Source organism: Pelodiscus sinensis, chromosome 7 (genome assembly GCF_049634645.1).
Source record: "Pelodiscus sinensis isolate JC-2024 chromosome 7, ASM4963464v1, whole genome shotgun sequence".
Classification (NCBI taxonomy): Eukaryota; Metazoa; Chordata; order Testudines; family Trionychidae; genus Pelodiscus; species Pelodiscus sinensis.
The window spans coordinates 16,911,757-16,933,109 of record NC_134717.1 but is presented as its reverse complement, the minus strand read 5'-3'; the positions used below and the strand labels follow the sequence as shown (position 1 = coordinate 16,933,109).

The window sequence follows — 21,353 nt, the reverse complement described above, 5'->3', positions numbered from 1 at the left end:
TAGCACTGGTTAAATCTCCAAAAAGGAAAATAAAAAATCAACTGAGGCTTTTTCAGTTATGTCTGAGACATACCCAAATTTTAAACCTGCAAACTATGGCAGTTTTCATATCCTACTGCAGACTAGGCCATTCATTTCCCTCTAATTTAACATAACATTTCCCAGCCATGAACAATGCTTTCAAACATGTTAGCTTGTGCTGCAAAAAAGTAGAAATTTACTCTTAAAAAAAGAGATACATGTTACTATTTAAAAAGATTTAGTTCACGTTCTAAACAAGTCAAGTCTGAATTCCAATTCAAACTTTTGGTAATAAATTGTAGTTTTTAAATACATCACCGGCCTGCCTCTTAAAAGAGAAAAAGGATAAAGAATCCAGAAAAGCTATCAACAATATTCTTCTTAAGAAGTTTTCCTTCTCTCATAATTGCTCTTTAAAATATCTTCCTCTTCAAAAGCAGAGCTAGTTATCAAGACAGTTCACATTCCTATGATACAATAATTATAGTTAGCAGATCCTTTCTCCACCTTGCAGTAATGTTTTAACTACGGTAAGGTACAGTGAACTGAGGATCCGACAATATTGCTCAAATGATGCAGAATACTTTTTGCTTCACACAGTACTTTAAATAGGCAGACTACAACAGAAGCACAGGAAGATTCCAAGGATCACTCTTAAATAGACCCAGTAAACTGAGACAAGTCCATTATTAAATGGCCGTATGCTTCCATGGCTGTTCCACACCAGAGCATACCATAATCAATCAGTTGTCAAGAAACAGCAGGATTCTTACAAATTGGCAGCAACCAATCCTCACGTTCCTAGAGCTGCCTGTTTAGAGTGCTCTGGTACAGTAGCTATAATGCAGACGATACCTGGTAGCATATGAGTATTTTAAAAAGGACTGCGAACACGCAGCTATGTATTGTTATTTGAGTTATCTTATAGTTCCAAGTTCTTGTGTAATGCACCATTTTGTAGCCATTCAAGCTGTTGCAGCACTCAAAATAGTGCCCCAGTAATAATTGTAGTCCTCTCCCCCAACTCATAAGCACATTCCCCCACCCACCTCATTTTGTACTGGAATGATGTTCAGACTCTTAGCTGATGATGATGGGATGTTTTTAACCTGTTAACAAAAATAGAAAACACTTGATTCACACACACACACACACACACACTAACAACAAAAAACGTTTGATGTGTCTGGGAATTTTCTACAAACTGTTCTTCGCAATGATCTTCGAATTGTTACAAAGCATGGAACTTAATTTCTCTTTTCCTTGAGCAGATGGAAGATTTCAAAGAGCTCCACCGCATATGTTCATTTAGAAAAAAAGTAAAAACCATTTAGATGTTCGTTCTGAATCCCTCCTCTCAAAGTATTCTGCTTGGCAGCATTTTCTCAGCCTGCAGCAAGACCCTGGACAAAAGTGCAGGAAGTATAAGTAGTTCTCTCTCAAAACCATTGTGTGTGTCCCCAAACAAAGGAAGGTGCTGCTGCTGCTATAGACAATCTTTACAAAGTGCAACCTGTCCCTTATTATAGTCTCTGCAGGGGCAGATTCGTTTGTGGTTTGGATGGGATCCCGCACAGCTGAACAGCAAAAGATCACCCTGAAAAATGCAGTGTTTCTTATATTCATCAAAAGATGGGACGACGATGTCATTTGCAGATTCAACCGTATGACATTCCACATTATACCTATAAAGCAAGACACATTTGTCTAAGTCACATGACCATCTTTCATTTATAGCAATCCAAGTAAATAATTTTCACTCTTAAGCAGAGATGTCGATGTGGAGATGACTACACGATTAACTAGCTAATTTTGTCGACTACAGCCCCCTTCCTTCCACCCCTCCCCCCCGACTCTGCTGCCTCTGAATCAAAGGCAGCAAACTGTGAGGGAGGTGGGAACTGGTACCCGTGGAGAGCTGGCTTAAAAGCTCTAGCATCTCACAGAGCAGCCTCTGTCCACGGTGAGCCTGGGCCCACCGCAGACAGAGGCTGCTCTGTGGCAGCAGTCCCTGTCTATGGGGCTCCAAGCCCCGTGTTGATAGGGATTGCTGCTGTGGAGCAGACTCCTTCCGCGGGAGCCTGGACGCCCACGGACAAGGGCTGCTGCCACCCTGCACTGCTGCCTCTGATACAGAGGCAGCAGTGCAAGGTGACAGGGAGCTGCCCAGGAGTGGGCCAAGAGCATAGTGACTGCCGGATCCACCTCCGGGGACTACTGAAGAGTTGTGTAACCGTTAAATTTGATGCAGTTACACAACTATTCAATTACACACTATCTACAGCCCTACTCTTAAGACTACAGCCTTGCCATAAAAAGCTCAAATATACCTGAACTAGAGCAGTAATTAATTCATGCCATATTACACTTCACAACTGCAAACAAACACTCAGCCTAAGAGGGACCAAACAAAAGTAGCTAATGTAGATCATATAGTGACTGCTGGTTCACAGCAAGATAGAACGTTAATCATGTTACTTTCCAAATTTGCAAAAATAATATAAACCTCTATTCTGCCTATTGGTTCTGGAAAATTATCAAGATTTATGATGCTAAGTAGCAACATTCAATGCTTTCATCCCTGGCATTAGGAACACTGGCTCTGTCCTTAAGAAAGTTAAGCTAAACATGTTGCCTATTAAAAACAACAAATTTCAAACTATGTTAAACTGACAACCCTCAGAGTCCTGTAGAAACTGGATTGATTTTGTGATGCATCTCCCTATCTTTTTATTGTACTGAATACTGCAGGTATGGAAGAAGCTAAGATTGGTTTGTTTCATGAAGGGTTTAGAACTTTCTCTAATCTATTGAGAAAAATTATTAAATTGGAAAAACAGCCAAGAATGCAGAGAATACAGAGAATGCAGAGAAAAATCACAATGAAACAGAGAATCAAACAATATAATTTTTCATCTTGTAGCATGAATTGGAAGACATTCGATCTAACATCTTTCTAGAAAACTTATTTGATTTTGGCTGCTCTCTCTAGTTCTCCATTTCTCGCTCTCTATCTGGGGCCTTGTCTACACTGGCATGTTTTGTCACCAAAACCTGCATTTTGGCAACAAAACAGTGAGTGTGTTTACACTACAATATGATTGTTGGGAAAAACACCCAATTTTGCGAGAGACTTTGGTGTTTTCCCCTCCCTTTATTGTCGACAAAGAGCCAGTGTGGACTCTGCTGTTTGTTTTGTCAAGAGAAGTGGCTTCTGCCAGTATCCCACAATATCTGTCCTGGTGGCTGTGCTCAGTGTTTTGTGATCTCTGCTGCCTTGCAGGCACGGACACTTGCCCTTTCAAAGACTCAGAAAGTATCTGACAGCAGAGTGAGCTGCTCCATTTGGGGAACAAAACAAATCATTTCAATGCTTCTGTTCCGCTGCCTCAGCCGGAGGGGCTTGAGAGACTGCTGTGCTACTTTGATATTCCTTAGCTCAGAGATCTTGCAAAGCTATGCGCGAATCCCAAGCAGCGCAGGGACCAAGCTCTCCCTTCCCACAACACTGCACTGTGGGTGCTTAGGCACAATGTTTTTCCTCTATCTGTGGACAGGGGAGTTAGCAATATGGCTATGAAATTGACAATGGGAGGTAGAAAAAATGATTTTGTCCACTTTCACTTTTGGTGACTTTTGCACGTCAACAGTTCTTTTGTCACCAAACCTTCCCAGTGTAGAGACAATCTTATTTTTGCTACAGCCTTCTCTGGACATGACATATCATTACTTTATCTCCTCCTTATAGATTATACTAGCTAAGAAATGCCCTCAACAATTTGTTATTGTCAGGTAAAATACCATACCCTAAGATGGGCATTTTTTCTGCTCAGTAATTTCAAATAAGTTTAGCGTTGTACATTCCTACTATCCCAATGTAATTATCTTTTCGTGTCACTATTAGAAGGCTCGCTCTCTAGAGGAAAACAGAGCTTTTAAAGTTTATTTCTGACTTTACATCCTTAGAGCAAACCACTGTCATTTTACTTAGTCCACAAAATCATCATAAGTATTAACATGATTTTTTCAGTTTGTTTTTGGCAATACATAATTTAGATGCAGGCTCCTTTCCAATTAATGTGACCAGAAATTTCTGGCATAGGGTCATTTGTCTACATAGGGCCTTTCTCATTATATTTTATCATGTTTGGGGGGAGGGGGGAGTTTGAATTCTTTTATTTCATGTCATATTGATTGGCACCTGATGTATGAAACAGGAAAAGGCTTGGATGGTATTCATTTAGCAATAACCTGCACCCCTTCCTGTACTTCCATTCCCTGCCCTAGGTCACAATCCAGCTCCCTGCACCCCAATCGAGTGACCCAGGTCACAACTGCCTCCTTCACCCAAACTCCCTCCCCTACCCCAAACTCCCTTCTGCATCCAACCTCCATCCTGGACCTCATGGAATATCATGGAAGAGTGCAGCCCTCTACTGCTTTCCAAATTCTTGGCGTGACCCCCACATCAAAAATTATTGCCCATCATTGGCATAGCAGCTGTCTCTTTGCTGCAATACACACCACAGCAGCTGTCCCCTTCTCTGTAAGCTGCACTGACTAGCAGATCACTGAAGGAAGGCTGACCTCATCTTCCGCCATCTGGGGTAGAGGCCACAAACAATTGGGGCTGAAAGGAGAACTGGAGAGAGGAATGGGGAGGAATAGAGGGGTAAGGATTCAGCTGGGTAGAGACTTTATGGCAGGGGTGGCTAAACTTATAGACTGTCTGAGCTACATATGATAATCTTTGCAAGTTTGAAAGTCAGGAGCACCTTCTGGGAACTGGGGTTTCATGTGGGGTTTGGAGCTTCAGCCCTGCTCCTGCTGAATCCCAAACCCCAGCAAGTGCCTCTGGTGGGGCTGAAGCCCCGAGACCCTTTCTCCACAGGACAAAAGCTCCATGATCTCCCCACCCCATTTGGTAGGTGCAGAAGTGTAGGGAAAGATATGTGGGGCAGGGGGAGAAGACGAGAGCCATATTTAAACAGTTAAAGAGCCTCCCTGATCCATGACAAAGGAGAAAGAGGAGATAGAAAGACACTCATTTGTAGGTGAAAACAGAGAAAGGGAGGCAGGCAGACCCTAGGCAAAAAGTGGCTAAAAAATTTGCCAATAATTATTGTTTAGTGGATCATTTTCTTTGTTAAAATGATGGCCTATATGAGCTTGATTTTCTCCTAAGTAACTGAGCAGTATAAGACAGTACATTTCTGGGGTGCCAGGCTGGGAGTAGGGATATGTGGGGGTTGGCCCTATATAGAATTCAAGAGTGGCTGGACACAGCATTCTTGTATAGGCTTGGAGTGACTTGCATGCCACAGGCTGAGGTAAGTGGGCAGGGTGGCAGCTCACACAGCAAGGCAAGGCATAGCACACCCAAACTGGAGAATTAAGGGGGCAAAACTGTCCTATGATGTAGGGGAATATTGCTAACTACCCTATAAACAGAAACAAAGTGATCAAAAAGCCTCTCTCAAATTATTTACAAGAAAATTATATACTAAGAAAAAACTTTCAAATAAAGATCAAATGACTAGAAGAGAAGCTCCAGACACTGAAAGTTCTGACCCAGGCTATGCAGCAGTAAGGAGGCTGTAGATCTACTCTGCCCCTTATATCCTTTCTACATAACCCAAGGAGAGCAGGGGAATATGCGGAGTGGATTCATGGAATCTGCTTGCGAGAATACTCTGCCTCCAGGTGCATGAAGCACATGTGGTATCCCCAGTGGTAAACATACAGGGACCAGCACTCAAAGAAGAAATACTCAGATTTCAAATGGTTACAACAGTTTTAAACTTAAACTTTGCATTTTAACCTACTGTATTTAAATTAGAATGCTTACTACTGTTAACTAGCATTTATATTAGAAACTATTTTAAGGCAGCAAAGTAACAAATTTAAGATTTATTTTACTAATTTTAGCTCAGCTTTTAAGGAGTTGAAAACTTGAGCACTCTATATTATAGCTACATTAGCATTATCCCCTTCCCATAGAATTTATTATATGTAAAGGTATCCAATTATATTTCCACACTCCTCAATACTTACTTCAGCAGATCCTTGTCTTTGTTAAGATGCTGGAAGAAGGATGGCTCACAGATGAGCTGGTTTTCCTGACATACTTGTTTACATGATTTTCCAGGTTCAGTAATTTTTACCTGAAGTGCACTTAATGGTGGCCACATCACCTGCCCATGGCAGAAATCCTGCAGACACAAAATGTACTGTATTAAACCTACAGCCTTTGAATAAACATCAGTGGTTAGGAATATAGCAAAGGTAATTAAAAGTGTAGAAACTTTTTTTTTGGCAGTGAGACCACCTTACTTGTAGTCAGCTGATCAATTGAGAAGAATATGAGCTTTAACAAGGGGGATTATCACAATGAATCTCCAAACAAAAAATTAACACCAGCCAGTATGAAATGCTTCAGAAGCTGCAAAAAGTGCTGTTTTTCCTCCAACATGAAATTTCTTTCTTTTTCGACAATAGTGTTGCCTTATGCCCTGAAGCAGGATGGCTTACATGTCTCATTTATGTAAACATCAGATTAAATGTGATTATAGATGTTCTCTTTAGTCACACATTTAATCCATTTTTGATTCTCTCTTTGCTTCAGTGATACCTTGTGGCAATGTTTTAGTGCTAAACAAGAATTACTGTTAGAATGACATAGTTACCGCCAGAAAATCCTGATAGAGAATGGTTCCAAAAACTGATTACGCATCCTCTATGGAAAGTTCCCACGTGCAAATATCTGCTTCAACTTGCTCCTTCCCAAATACTTAGCCACAGAGTTAGTGACACTTATATAAAGACTGAGTTTGATATGTTATGTACCATCTCTCTAGACTAGAGCGCAAACATTCATGGAATTTGTTCCTGTTTCCCAGTGGAACTACTGATGACACAACACCCACATCGGTACTGACTATGAACAATGTGAATTCTCATATGTGGTTCTTGATGAGAAGGGAAATTTGGGATTTTGTTCTAAGTGCATTTTTGGTTATTTTTTCCCTCATTTACAATAAGTTCTCATACACAACTGGCAAAGTATTAGAAGTTTATTTACAATTACTGTAAATTTTAGTAAGCTCATATCTTTGAAGAATCCATGTTATTGGCTAGTTCTTCAATCTCCCCCCGAATTCCCATAAAAGTTGGGGTCAAATAAATAAGTTCAAATCTAGTTGTCAAATCTAGGCTGATTTAGTACCAGCAGCAGAAGGCATTTGAGTCTTCCGGGACAGACTCAGAGAATTTGAAAGGATCATGTAGTCTGACCTCCTGCACATTGCAGGTCACCTACCCACTCCAGTAGCAGACCCCTAACTTCTGGCTGAGTTACTGAAATCCTCAAATCATGATTTAAAGCCTTCAAGCTACAGTGCCCCACCATTTACACTAATTTAAACCCATTTACACTAATTTAAACTACAAGTGACATGGGCCCCATTCTGCAAAGGAAGGAGAAAATCTCCAGGGTCTCTGCCAATCTGACCCAGGGGAAAATTCTTGCCTGACCCTCAATACAGTGATTAGTTAGACTCCGAGCACGTGGGAAAGATCTAGCCGCCAGACAACTGGAAAAGACTCTGTAGTAACGCCACGGACTCATCTAGTGTTCCATCACCAGCCATTGCAGATACTGCCTAGGGAGGTTCTGGAATCTCCGTCATTGGAGGTTTCTAAGTGCAGGTTAGACAGTACCTATAGGAGATGGTATAAATGACAGTCATGCCTTGAATGCAGGGGACTGGAGTAAAAGACCTTCTGAGGTCCCTTCCAGTCCTATGTTTCTATGATTTACTGCTGGCAGTCTCATCATACTCCTCCTCCTCCTCCTCCCCTCCCCACAAACTTTATCAAGCTCATTCTTGAAGCCAATTATGTTGTTTGTTCCCACTGCTCCTGTTGGAAGATTGTTCCAGAATTTCACTCCCCTGATATTTAGAAACCTTAGTCTAATTTCAAAACTAAACTTGTTAATGGCCAACTGATATCCATTTGTTCTTGTGTCTACACTGATGCTTATCTTAAATAGCTCCTCTCCTTCCCTGCTATTTAGCTCTCTGATACATCTATAGACAGCAATCATATCTCCCCACCTTTTGGTTAGGTAAACAAGTCAAGCTCTTTGAGTCTCCTCTTGTAAAATGTAAGTTTTCCATTCCTCGGACCTGCCACTCTCTAAACCTACTCCAGTTTAAGTTCCTCTTTCTTAAACATAGAAGACTAGAACTGCCTACACTATTTCAGATGAGGTCTCAGCAGTGCCTTTTATTGTGTCCTAACACTTCTTTACTGGAAACGCCTTGCCTGATGCATCCTAGAACTGCACTATACTTTTTCACAACCACATCACACTGGTGGCTCAATGAGTTTTGCTGACAGCACCCATGAAAAGAGGGTCATTTTATTTTGGTGCTTCAGTGTGGATTTAGAAGCCTGATTTTAGGACTAAGGAGATAACTTCCATTATTTCTGTGATCGACTGACACACCTAGACCTGTCCTGCTCTGCACTTCCAATTCAAGAGCCCTCAGCTTGTTGCAGAAATTCTTGTTTAGACTCTAAATGCATGACTTACATTTTGCACAGTTACATTTCATCCCATTTCTATTACTCCAGTTTATAAAGTTGTCCAGATAATCTTGTATGATATTCCAGTTCTCCTCCATATTGGTAATACCCCCCAATTTTGTGTCATTCACACATTTTATTAGCATGCTCATTAGGGATGTTAAATTTACATTAACTAATTGAATTGACATTGACTATTTGATTAGTCGATAAGGGCTCATTTGCCTTTGAAGTGTAGCAACAAACCCAGGGCCATTGCTACATTTCATAGGCGAAAGATCTGTGAGGAGCATGGGGGCCAGCAGGGAGACTCAAGCAGTTCCCCACTAGCCTCATGCTCCCCACAGCGTTTCAAAGCGGCAGAACCGCATGACACATTGTAGTTTCCTCTTTAACTTGTTCCTTATCCACCTTTCAATTCTCATATTAATCCCATCTTCTCCAATGTAACTAATAATTTCCCATGTAGAACTATAATTGAAGTCCAAGTAGATTTGATCTACCTCATTTTATTTGTCTAAAAAAAACCCCAGTTACCTTCTCAAAAGAGGAGATCTGGTTTGTATGGCATGAGCTACCTTTTATACATCCATATTGTATTTTATTCCAATTACCATTCACTCTATGTCCTTAACTACTTTCTTTTTCAAAATTTGTTCCAAGCCCATTTTCCCCCTTTCTTAAAAATAGGAACTATGCTATGAATTCTCCAGTCATTGGGTATAACCCCTGAGTTTACAGATGCATTAAAAATCTTTGCTACTGGTCTTGCAATTTAATGTGCTAATTCCTATAATATTCTTGGTTGTGAATACAGGCAGTCCCCGACTTACGTCGGATCCGACTTATGTCGGATCCGCACTTACGAACGGGGCTTTCTCGCCCCGGAGGTCGAGGTGGCGGATTGCTACCTGCGAGCTCCGGGGTGCGAGAGCCCCGTTCGTAAGCTGCTCCGGCGCCCCTGGTCTGCTGGAGACGGTCTCCAGCAGACCAGGGGCACCGGGCGGGTTCCTGCGCTTCTGAGGCTTTGCCAGAGCAAAGCCTCAGAAGCGCGGGAACCCGCCGGGGCTGCGGCTTCAGTCCCGGTGCCTGTGGTCTGCTGGGGACCGTCCCCAGCAGACCACAGGCACCGGGACTGAAGCTGCAGCCATGGCGGTGTCCCGCGCCTCTGAGACTTTGCCAGAGCAAAGCCTCAGAGGCGCGGCACCCCGCTGCCGCTGCGGCTCTGCTCCCCGTGTCCCTGGTCTGCTGGGGGGGGGCACAGCTAGTGTGCCCCCCCCCCCAGCAGACCAGGCTTTTGTTTTGGACCCTGGGGCAAAGCAGCTGGGGCGCTGCCGATTGGTCCTGCAGCGCCGCTCTGGGCACTACTGGACCAACCCGGCAGCACCCCAGCTGCTCTGCCCCAGGTCCTGATTCAGCCGCTGCTGGTCAGTTTCAGCAGCGGCTGATTCAGGACGCCTGGGGCAGAGCAGATGGGGTGCTGCTGGGTTGGTCCAGTAGCACCGAGGAGCGGCGCTACTGGAGCAACCCAGCAGCACCCCAGCTGCTCTGCCCCAGGCGTCCCCAAGTCAGCTTCTGCTGAAACTGACCAGCGCTAACTACAGGAAGCCCGAGGCAGAGTTGCTCTGCCCCGGGCTTCCTGGAATCAGCTGCTGATCAGTTTCAGCAGCAGCTGACTTGGGGACGCCTGGGGTTCTTAAGTTGATTCTGTATGTAAGTCAGAACAGGCGGTCAGTTTCAGCAGCGGCTGAATCTAGACGCCAGTTCCGACTTACATACAGATTCAACTTAAGAACAAACCTACAGTCCCTATCTTGTATGTAACCCAGGGACTGCCTGTATAATAAATGGCCACCATCAGCCATACTTTATATTATCTTGAGGTGAAATCCAATATTAGCAACATTACCCTGAGCTAGACTTGTCACAGAAAACTGGTTGATGAAAGGTTCTGTATCTTGTTCACAATCCCAGGAATGAACCCATTTGCCTTGCCTATGGGTAAAATGTCAAAACTTCATAATGTTTATAATGACAAACTATTCCCATAAGGCACAGAATTGCCTTTATACTTTTATACTGCTCAATTTCTTCTTAAACTGGAAACAGTCTACCTTACGAGATTCATTGATTCTATACAGTATTGTGTTTTTGGATCTCTTCACTCTTCCATTGTTAACTTTGATACCCGTAGAAATGTCAGTCTATTAATATGGAGCCTTAAAGGATATATTCCATTTTTCTGTAAATACAACAATAGTTAGCATTGTGGTATTTTTGTTAAAGTTGCAATAATACTTCTTTGAATGTTTTAACTGTGATAAAAGATAAAGACATCACAGTAGACAAGTACTTCGACAATATCTGGATACTACCACTGAAGTCAATGAGAGCAAAAGCTGCTAGGGCTTGTTAGGATCAGGTCCTGGATTAATAGTTGGGTATGTAGCTATACTCAACTACACAAAGTATTCCTAACCTGTTCTCTTGGTCTTCCTCATTCTAGCCCCAGCATCTCAAAACACTGACACCTGTCTTTTAAAAAAGCTTAATGCCCTAAATCAGTGTTTCTCAACCTTTTTTTTTTATAAAGTACCCCTTTAAAAAATTATAAGTACCCCCAGTACCTACAGTTTTCAAACACACAATATTTTTTTCTACCATTACAATACATTTGTTTAAACCAACTTAATCGTAGCTAGACAGGTTATGAAATTTTTGGGTGTAAAAACTCCAAAAATAATAAAATGCTGTAAAACTTAACACAAAAATCCAGTTTTCTCCAAATTGCAGTTGTGTTGACGTACCCCTCAGACTTCTCTTGAGTATCCTTAAGGGTACCTGTACCACTTGTTGAGAAATAATGCCCTAAATGATGCAGTGAGCTTTATCAACAGAATGCAGCACAGGTTTATGCAGACTGCAGTTCAGCCTTGATGACTGAAAATGTTTTATGGATATCAGAATCATTCAGATAAATAAAATATCATGGTACTTCATATAGTTGCTTTGTGGAATTCATAACATTTTCCTATTAACAGAAGCAACACGGTATATATGGTGCATAAAGTATGGTGGCTTTCACTAAACAAAAATTATATTGACACAAATTGAAAAGAAAGTTTCACAGGTATAATGGTCCCTATTAACTGAGATTAACACGGTGACTTACATACAAAGCCGCAGTATATAGTAATTATTTCTCCGCAACAACAGTATTAAGTTAATAAGTTAACAATGACTTTCTCATTCAGTGGTTTAGTTTATTTTGTAACCATGAGAGCCAGCAATTTTATTTAAAAAATATCTTTTGAGTATTTTACAAGCTCATTTTGGTATTCCATAATTTAATTTTAAAAGAGCTACATAGACTGATTATCATTATCTTTGATGCAATCTATATGCTTTTAGAAAGACTTTGCTCTGTCATGTGTCCTCGGTCCCATGATGACTTCCTTTATTTTACATATATACCCTATTAAACATTAATTCGAGGGGAGAAAATCCAGATCAGAAAATAATTAAAGATCAAGAACAGTCTAAAAGAGATTTTAGTTATAGACATACACTGCACCAAATGATATTAGCCACTAAATAATAGAACAAAGAGGAAGATTTACAGAACTAGACCTATCAGTTTTCACCCAGCTCTAGTCCTGACACACAGTAAGCACCCTTTGTTAACCGCTACACCACATTCCCATGGTTTCTTTATCATCATACACCAAACCATCACACCAGTAGAATGGTTGCTAGAAGAACTCTTAGCTAAGCCACAAGCCCTGATTTGCATTTGCATTGCAGGTCCATCCAAAATTAAAAACAAAAATTCCCAGGACAAAGAGTTTTAATAATAAAGTGCCCTTTAAAATATAAAGGCTGTGCCTAAGAGAGGTGTATTACATCAACAATGCAAGGTCATACCTGTTTTTCAATGAATGCATTCATCCTTTGTAGCATCCCCTCACATGTAAATTCATAGGGCAAATAAGGTTCAATCTGTTGAAACAGGACAATGTGTTTAAATTCGAATTTTTAAGGGATGATTTTACTGGAAGTGTCCCTGGGGTTAATGTTATGTTGGTGCCTGTGTACTGTTTAATACATTATAGCTTTTGGAGCAAACAAGTGTAAATATAATCATTAACAAATCACTGGTTTGTGCTGTCCTCACTTTCAACTGATTTTTGCTCAAAGGCAATTCTAAAATTGCTCACTGATTGTCTTTGAGGGGATGTTAAATGAGGGAGATTAAGTGTTTACTCAACAGAAACTTATCACAAGATTACTGATCTCATAGTTACCCGTTGTAATTCAGTTTAATTTCCAAATTTAAATAGTACAAAGGGAAATATGATGCTCCTATAATTGGATGCTCTTTGAAGATGTTTTCAGACTGTCTTCTGATTTTTTTCAATCCTTACATTAAAAGCTTACTGCAGAAATGGCTTCATAGCTTTTGTGTAATTGCTAATTAATGGGTTCAACTGAGTAAAGTATAGGCCAACTGATTTACTAACATGCACAGAAAACTTACAAAGACTCAACAACAAATCTAGGAACTGGGATTTGGAGTCGCTTGCTAATGCTCCAATCCTTTATGCTAATACACATGCTTAGTTTTATTCATGTGATTCAAGATAAGCGGGTGTGTCAGCATGTGCAGGGTCTAACACTAAATTATGATACTCAGACACCAAAGTGATAGGTGTGGCATAGGACCTCAAAAGGACCTTCCAGATTGCTTAGTTCTATTAATGAAATTAACATTTGATATTAATGTAACAGCAGTAGCTCAGACACCACGTATTGATTACAGAAAATAAATTTTAACCTTTTGATTCAAAATTGCTTTCACTGCATTCTCAACCTCAGAAGGATCATTGATATTCACAGTCCAGACATGAGGCTTTCCAACGTAAACCTCAGCATAGGGATGCTGAGATGTCAACTGAAAGAGAAAAATTAATATACTGGTAAAAATCAAGAATCAAGATACCACAGTCGCCCCCATCACTTGCTTTGAGTGTCAGGGCATAATATACATAGATAATGCAATTACAGAGTTGAAATATAAAGACTGCTTAATTCCTTTTACCTGCTTCTGGTTTCCTATATTTTTCTTGTTACATCCTGTAGGTGAACTTAGTGTACATGATAAGCATAGAGATTACCCATAATTTATCCACACAACAGGTACAGCATAGAAATAGCAGTGGAATGGTTTTTATCCTGCCTTATGTATCATCCTCTTCCATTTTTTTCTCTATAATCTGCACTCTGGGAAATTTCATCTACCTCTATATGATCCACTAACACATTTAGATGAACTACTCCTACATCTCCTTTTCTATCCCAAGCCTTCCATGTGCTATCCATTCCTGCATCTTTTGAAAAATGTCCACCCCTTTGCAATGCAATATCAGTAAAGAAAGCCCTTGCCCATGGTGAAATGCATGAATACTGGGGGCGGTGGGTGTTCCAGACACAAAACAACCACGTTTTCCATATAAAATGATGTAAAGATGCACTATATTAATATTTACATCTAATAATGCAATAAACACGTGTAATATCTAAAATTTTCTGGTATGGGATCATTACTGCTTCAATTTCCTTTTCAACTTTCAGGTTCCATTACGAGAGCGCATTGAAAAGCGTCATCCCTCTGCGTCATGTACTTGGGCTGATGCGGTGCAAAACCACCAATGGCGAGGGCTTCCTGTCCACGCAAACTCTCTCGTCTTCCTCTTTTTCTCATGTAAGCGAGAGAAATGTCTGATTATTACTGGTTGGACCTTTTTGATCCAGCACCCTCGGGACCTGACTGGTCTTGGACAAAGAGATTTGCTGAACCAGGGGAAGTTTCTCCCCTAAGGACCACGCTAAATTGCTGCTCCACAGCCCTGCTGCCTGCGTGGCTGCTGCCTGACCAGCCGTTACTCCACATCTCCCACTGGCTTCACTGTCGCCAGGGTCGGAGCTGCACAGCTGGGGCTGCAGCTAGGGTCAGAGCTCCCTGGCTCTAGCCAGCGCTGGAGCTGCTCAGCTGTTGCTGGCCCCCTGCTACTGCCCAGTTGCTGGGGTCAGATCTCCACACTGTGCCTCCCACCATAAGCTCCTGGATGAGTCCCCACCAGTGTTCCCTCGTAACTACGCAGCAACGCAGTTTCACAGGTGATTAATCAGCCCCGCCCAGTCAGAGTCTCAGGGCTCCCTGCACAGAGCTGACTGACTGGGTGGGGCTGAGGAATCACCCGTGAAGCTGGTCCCTGTTTTGCCCCAGGCACGCTTCTGCTTCCTAGCCAGACTTCCCTATACCTGGACTCTGTGGGCCAGGAACATCTATCGTCCTGCCAGACCAGGGATGAGGCCGAATCAGAGAGTCTCAGTTAAGGGAGATACAACCTGAACTGTGCACATTCGAGTCTGAATTTCTATTGTCAGACTGCTAGCAAGGTTACCGATTAGTGCATACAATATGGAAGATACTATTGCCATGCATCCTCTGGGAGCTGGACTCATTTTACAACCACCCTCTTTAGAAAGGGTGAAATCTCTTAGTCTGTATGGATGCAGGTAGGTATTTTGTCCCCCAATTGGTGGTTGAATCATTATCTTTATTCCTTTGAAATCGTGTATCTGGTATTGTATTATGTGTGTTTTACCTTTGCTGCTTGGTATTTAATAACCAGTTTACAGCCTCATTTGATTTACCTTTGTCTATTCAGATAAGCAGCAATACAAAATTGAATAGGGAAACACAGTCACATAATATTCATCAAAAATTAAAAACATTTTCTCCAGATCATTACATCTGCTAGCCTTGGGCAGGTCTAAAACCCTGAGCTGGAAACGAAAGCCTCTACATTCTATTAAGTGCTCCCCATGTTATCCAATTCTCCAAGTTCAAAAGTTCTGAACTCGTACACAGATGGCACAATTAAATACGACTCTGATCACTCAGAACAAAATCCTGACTCTCCTGAAAATGAGACCGCATGTCATCTCCTGTGTGTATTTTAGAACCTAATTAGTATCTTGTTCACTGCTTGGTAGAAAACAATTAAAATAAATTTTAAAAACTATCAACCAGTCCAAACCAGAACAAATAATTCAGTCAGCATCAATTAGACCATGGCCAGAACTGTCAGCTTGGTACTGAAAGAGACTGCAATGGCATCAAGGTTCCACAGAAGTCAAGAGATGTGGAAGGGTGTCACATTACTGTATTTTAATGTGAGCAGGCAGATCATTGCTGCATCCATTAGTGTGTGTTTACCCCAAATTCAGTGAAAAGTAGGCCATGTGAGATGGCAACTGAAAGCTTATGCTATGCAGATTACATTTTCTATCTATATCAGCTGTTTCCTAATGCACCATGCTTCCCTCATCATCTTTTCAGTTCCTGAAAGCCCATTTCCTATATCAGATCTGCATATGTAAGCTGAACTCAGTATCACACTACTAACACTACTGTTTAAAAGTGATATATTTTTAAAATCTCAGGTTATCAAAATCTCCTGGGTTTCCAGGGCATTCACATCTGAATTTTTGATTACATAAGCTTCTTGGGGCAGGACATATGCCTTTAGCATTAAGTTGTGTTAAAGCATAACGTTAGCACTTAAGAAATAACCTTTACATGTTTCAAAACGTGACTTTTTTTCAAGTAAGTAAATATAATGATTAACAGAGTTTCAGGATTATAACAAGAGATCATCGATTCTTTGTATACCTCAGACTGGCAGATAGTGCAATTAGGGTTGCCAGATGGTTGAACCAAAAATACTGAATGCCCCCCTCCCCTTCCCCCCAAAAAAACCACCAGGGAAAAAATTCAGTTGAAAAAAAAAGGGGGGGTAGGGAGACCAAAGTTGTTGAGCAAAATAAATTAAACAAACAAACAAACAAATAAATAAATAAATACAAATTAAATAATAAAACAGCATTAAAACACCATGGCCCCTTTCAGAGTGAGTGCAGAGTTAGAATAGGGATAGGAACAGGGGAGCGGCTCCCCTTGGTCTTTAGGCTTTTTGCCGGTGGCCATTTTGTGTTCTTGTTCAAGCCAGAACTTAGCTTTCCTGCGGAACCAGGTAAGCATGGAGTCCAGGGGTGAGACGGGGAGAGGGAGGCTGGGCCCAGGTGCTAGGGTTGCCAGGTGTCCGGTATTTTCACCTCCTGGCTGGGAAAAAAAAATCTGAAAATACCAGACATTTTAGATGTCCGATATTTTCTGATTTTTCTTTTTTACCGGACAGGAGGCGAAAATACCGGACTGTCCAGGTCAATACCGGACACCTGGCAACCCTAAGTGCAATTAGCCAGGTCTGGTTTTGAAAACTGTATACCAATAGTGAATCTCCTCAAGCTAGTAGTGTTTAAGCACAGGGGCAACCAGCAATGTTTCACTGTCTTCCAGCTCTTGCGAGGATGTGTTCTGCAGAAATTTTAATAAACTGTCCTGCTGCTGAAATATTGTGACTGACAAGCTCACAGTCAGTCATTCTTGTGGTTCTTCCGTAGTAAGAACCCAGTAATTTTTCCCCTGTAAGAGATGTTAAACACAAAGCTTCCATTTGAAATGTTTTGGGTAGAAAAGTTTTCCCATGGGAAATGTTGAGTCAACATGTTAATTTCATTTAAACATAAAAGTTGCTTTTTCCACTTTCTGGATTTCAGAAAACAAACAAATAAAAAAACTCTTGTTTTTAATTGACATTTCTTTCCAAAATGTCTTTTCAGTTTTTTTAAACAAATGAAGCAAACATTTTAAACCAAAACAAAATGTCCATTCAAAAAAAAAAAAAAAAAACACAACACATTTTCATCTCAAATTTTCCTACAGAAAAACTGACATTTCTCAACATCAAAATCAGTTCAGACAAAATTATTTTTTGGCAGCAAAATTTTCCTCATTTTTTTTTTACCTCTTCTACCTACATGAAGAGAAAAAACACAGTAACTGAAGTGTCATGATTCCCACCACCTTACCTAAAGCCAATGAGTAAGAAAAGGGATTAGAGTTCAGATGTACTTGACTCCCATTTGTGTGTTTTGACCACTCAATTAGTCACTACTGTTTCAAGAGTAGATAAATGGAGTAAAAAGCACCATCAGGATCCATACTGATAGTGTAGTACACAAGTCAAAGTAGTAAAAAAGAAACATCACTAGAAATTTGAACACCATACATAGAGCAATGCAATTTTTTAATTGCTGTAGCAGGCTGGCAGTATTTGGATAACAGAGCATGGCACTTCAACTAGTGTTGATTCTTCCAGTAAAGGGTTAAGTGAGTGATGATAATTTACTGGGAAGCTGACTGGTTATTGCTCTTGGACACAGAAGATCTAGAAGTGGCTTTTTGGAGAGGGAGATCCAAAAAGTTTGAGCAGTCGTGAGCAGAAAAACTACAAGAAAGCAAAGCTGGGAAAAAGGGTGTTTTTAAATTGCCACTTCCTCTACTTACTTACTCATTTCTTTGTTAAGTAAGTCAAACTGTAGGAAAGAAGTGAATTTGAACTACTATACCCATTTTGTTTGTAGAGCAGATTGAGAACCTTGCTCACACCTCCTGGCACAGGAAACCTATATTACTTAATTAAAGTGAAAAACAGTAGAAATCCAGCATACCAATTTGCATGAGTTTAATGTGCAATTCATCTAGCTGAAATATTTGTGAGAAAAGCAAAGCTATTATGCAAGCTGTTTCTTATCTACATATTCTATTTTACATGAGATATCTGCATTTCATTAACAACAAACACAGTACTTATTCAAAACAAGTCAAGGTTGCAATAGTGTGTTTTAACCAATGTTAGTACAAGAAAAAAAATGGTTAGATAAATGCTAAATGTATTCAGTGTTTTATATATCTAACTTTACCTATACACAGATATGCCACATTTCCTGTATAAAACATGAAAAAGAATCTTGAGGAAAATCCTTGCATGGAAGGGCAGTTTGGTTTTCTCCTTTTCCTTTCAGACTACAAAATATTCTGGATACTTTGCAGGCTTGTTTTTTTTTCCTGTTTATTCTTCAAAAATTAGTTTGGCTCTCCAGATGTCTTTACGTTTAAATACATATAGTTCATTGCTAGTGTTACTATGAGGGCTAACCAGAGTCTTAATCAAAATCTCTCCACAAAAATCATAATTAAAACATTCATATTTGTTTGAAAAAGGATGCCCTTTTATTCCCCAGTGATGCTCATTTCCTAACAAGAATATCAACTGAGGTTTCCCCAGATAGAAAGTCAGATCTTGAAGTGAAACTTAGAAATGGTATGTCAAAAAGAATTAGAATGTAGACATACATAGATGCATAGTTATAGCTTTGAAGTACTTTGTGAGTTTCATTACTTATTATTTTATTATCATAGTGCCCATTTACAATTGTGGTCTTACAGGGGACTAATTATACCAATTCAAGCCACTGCCTTGTTAAGTCAAAAGGACAAACTGTTCTATGGAGTAAATTATGCACCTTAGTTTCATATTCTATTTTTTATTTATGAGAAATAAAGCAATTATTTGCAATAAAACTTTGGTTGCTGTACAGTCCTCAAACAAAAAAGTGTAAAGCAAACAGTATCAGCAACTGAGGTATATGACAGCCCCAATACTTTGCAATGTTATCAAGCTTACCTCTCTAAGTGTTGGCTTGCCTTTGAAGAAGTCAGTATTTTTGCTGCTTTTTGATGGGTTAAATTTTGGATTTAGAAAAGCACATCCATTAGCAATAGCCTCTAGAGGAGCAGGCCCTTCATATGGAAATCCAAGTCCAACAAACAACTGCAAAAATACAAAATATACATTATATAGCACCCATTAACTTTGTTTTCCTGCAGACAATAAAATTTTAGTTTACCAGATTTGAAGAATGATACGGAATTTAAATTTTCAAGTCTACAAAACAGGTTCACATAATAGTTTTGAAAGGACTTGGGTGATGTTCTATTAGTTGACAGAATTTTTAAATAAAGTTATCTAGAAGCTTGATGCTAATTGGTGCTAAGGATCTGGCTATTTTCTTTCCCTCTCTGTGATTTAAAAAGAGTAATCCTTCTGTAATGGGCTGGAAAGAAAATGACAATCTTCTCTAAATTAAATAGAAGGTTTTTTTCATCATGAAAGGGATGGAACAAGTGTGCCTTTCAGTTACATTTTGGGAAAAAAGACGTTTGCTGGTTTGATTTCAGTTCAAACAAAACTGGTAAAGTTCTCCATTAGACCAACAGTACATGTTTTACGATAGTTACATCACTGAATAGTTACGCAACTTTATTCCCCCCCCAACTTGATAGTTTTTGCCAATATACAAATACTCAGGCCAAAGTGAACAAACATGATTAAAAAACAGCAGATGGCAGCAAACTTCAGAGCACAGCAGGGACAAGCCCAACAGCTCTATTCCTCCGTTCTAAACTTGAAGTGGAAAAAGGCATCAGTGCTTACTTTTACTGCCAGCTTACAGGACATGTTATAATAAACAGTTATTGGACAACAAGAAATGTAACTGAAAAATATTTAACATTTGGTGTCTCAGAATTCACACGTAACAGGTCTTTAGAAGCAATCTCTTTCCTGGCCCTGACAACTGAAAAAATTGAATTAAACAATGTGCCTTTTTATTTTCTTTAATTTAAAGTTAGCATACAATGGGTAGAGCAATGATAGCTACAGCTGCGACAAATCTCTGAAAACACCGTTGAAAAATTCTATGCATATGCTAGTCTCAGCTATGGCCTCCTAGATAGATCTAAGCCTCATGGCTATTAGAATTATGCATTATGGGCATGACATCTCTCTAGGGGTATGTCTACACTACCCCGCTAGTTCAAACTAGGAGGGTAATGTAGGCATACCGCACTTGCAAATGAAGCCCGGGATTTGAATTTCCCGGGCTTGATTTGCATAAACTGGGCATTGCCATTTTTAAATCCCTGCTCGTTCGAACCCCGTGCCGCGCGGCTACACGCGGCACGAACTAGGTAGTTCGGACTAGGAAGCCTAGGACTAGGAAATTCAAATCCTGGGCTTCATTTGCAAGTGCGGTATGCCTACATTACCCTCCTAGTTCGAACTAGGAGGGTAGTGTAGACATACCCTAGCAAACTAAGATTCTCTACATTAAAAAGTTTTACTTCAAAGGAAAATAAAATCTTGAATTAAAAAAAAAAATCTAAGTGACTATAGGCAGCAGCTGGTTTCAGGCTACATATAAAAACAAATTAATTTGAAGCATAAATTCGTAATATCAGCCCTGTTGTGGAGAGAGAGCCATTGCAGAATTAGGCCTTTAATCCACTCCATCCCCTGGCATTAGCAATTTAACATTATGAGCTGACTCTAAAAAAGAAATCTGCAGAACAGCTTGAAAAGTTAACATCCTTCTGCAACTCTATGAACACTATGTAATCATAGAAACAGAGACAGAAAGGGACTGCAAGTGTCACCTAATCTATCCCCTCATCAAGCTGCAGCATTTGTTACATCCAGGCTATCCAAGACAGAAGGCTATCCAGCCTCCTTTTGAAAACCACCCATGAAGAACCATCCACAACATTCTCTAGGCGGTCTGCTCCCGACTGTAAAAACAGCAGGACAAGGAAAGCTTTTCCCGAGATTTAATCTAAATCTGCTATGCTGTAGCTTGTGCTCTCCGAGGAAAACTTTTCTCCACTTTTTTATGGCAGCCTTTCTGAAGGCTGCTACCTATATTTCTCTCTT

At 40.3% G+C, this 21,353-nt stretch overlaps 1 protein-coding gene across 5 annotated transcripts in view; it reads right to left on the bottom strand.

Annotated features, from left to right (window-relative positions):
- Positions 1 to 21,353, bottom strand: part of MGAT5 (alpha-1,6-mannosylglycoprotein 6-beta-N-acetylglucosaminyltransferase) — a 272,734-nt gene that overhangs the window by 14,012 nt on the left and 237,369 nt on the right. For all 5 annotated transcript variants that reach the window (XM_075933279.1, XM_075933275.1, XM_075933278.1 and 2 more), the window contains 5 exons: positions 19,269 to 19,415; positions 13,448 to 13,564; positions 12,538 to 12,612; positions 6,076 to 6,233; positions 1,071 to 1,706 (listed from right to left, as the gene is read on the bottom strand). In XM_075933279.1, the coding sequence (XP_075789394.1) occupies positions 1,508 to 1,706; positions 6,076 to 6,233; positions 12,538 to 12,612; positions 13,448 to 13,564; positions 19,269 to 19,415 (696 nt within the window). In that variant the 3' untranslated portion in view covers positions 1,071 to 1,507. The remainder of the gene's footprint in view (positions 1 to 1,070; positions 1,707 to 6,075; positions 6,234 to 12,537; positions 12,613 to 13,447; positions 13,565 to 19,268; positions 19,416 to 21,353) is intronic.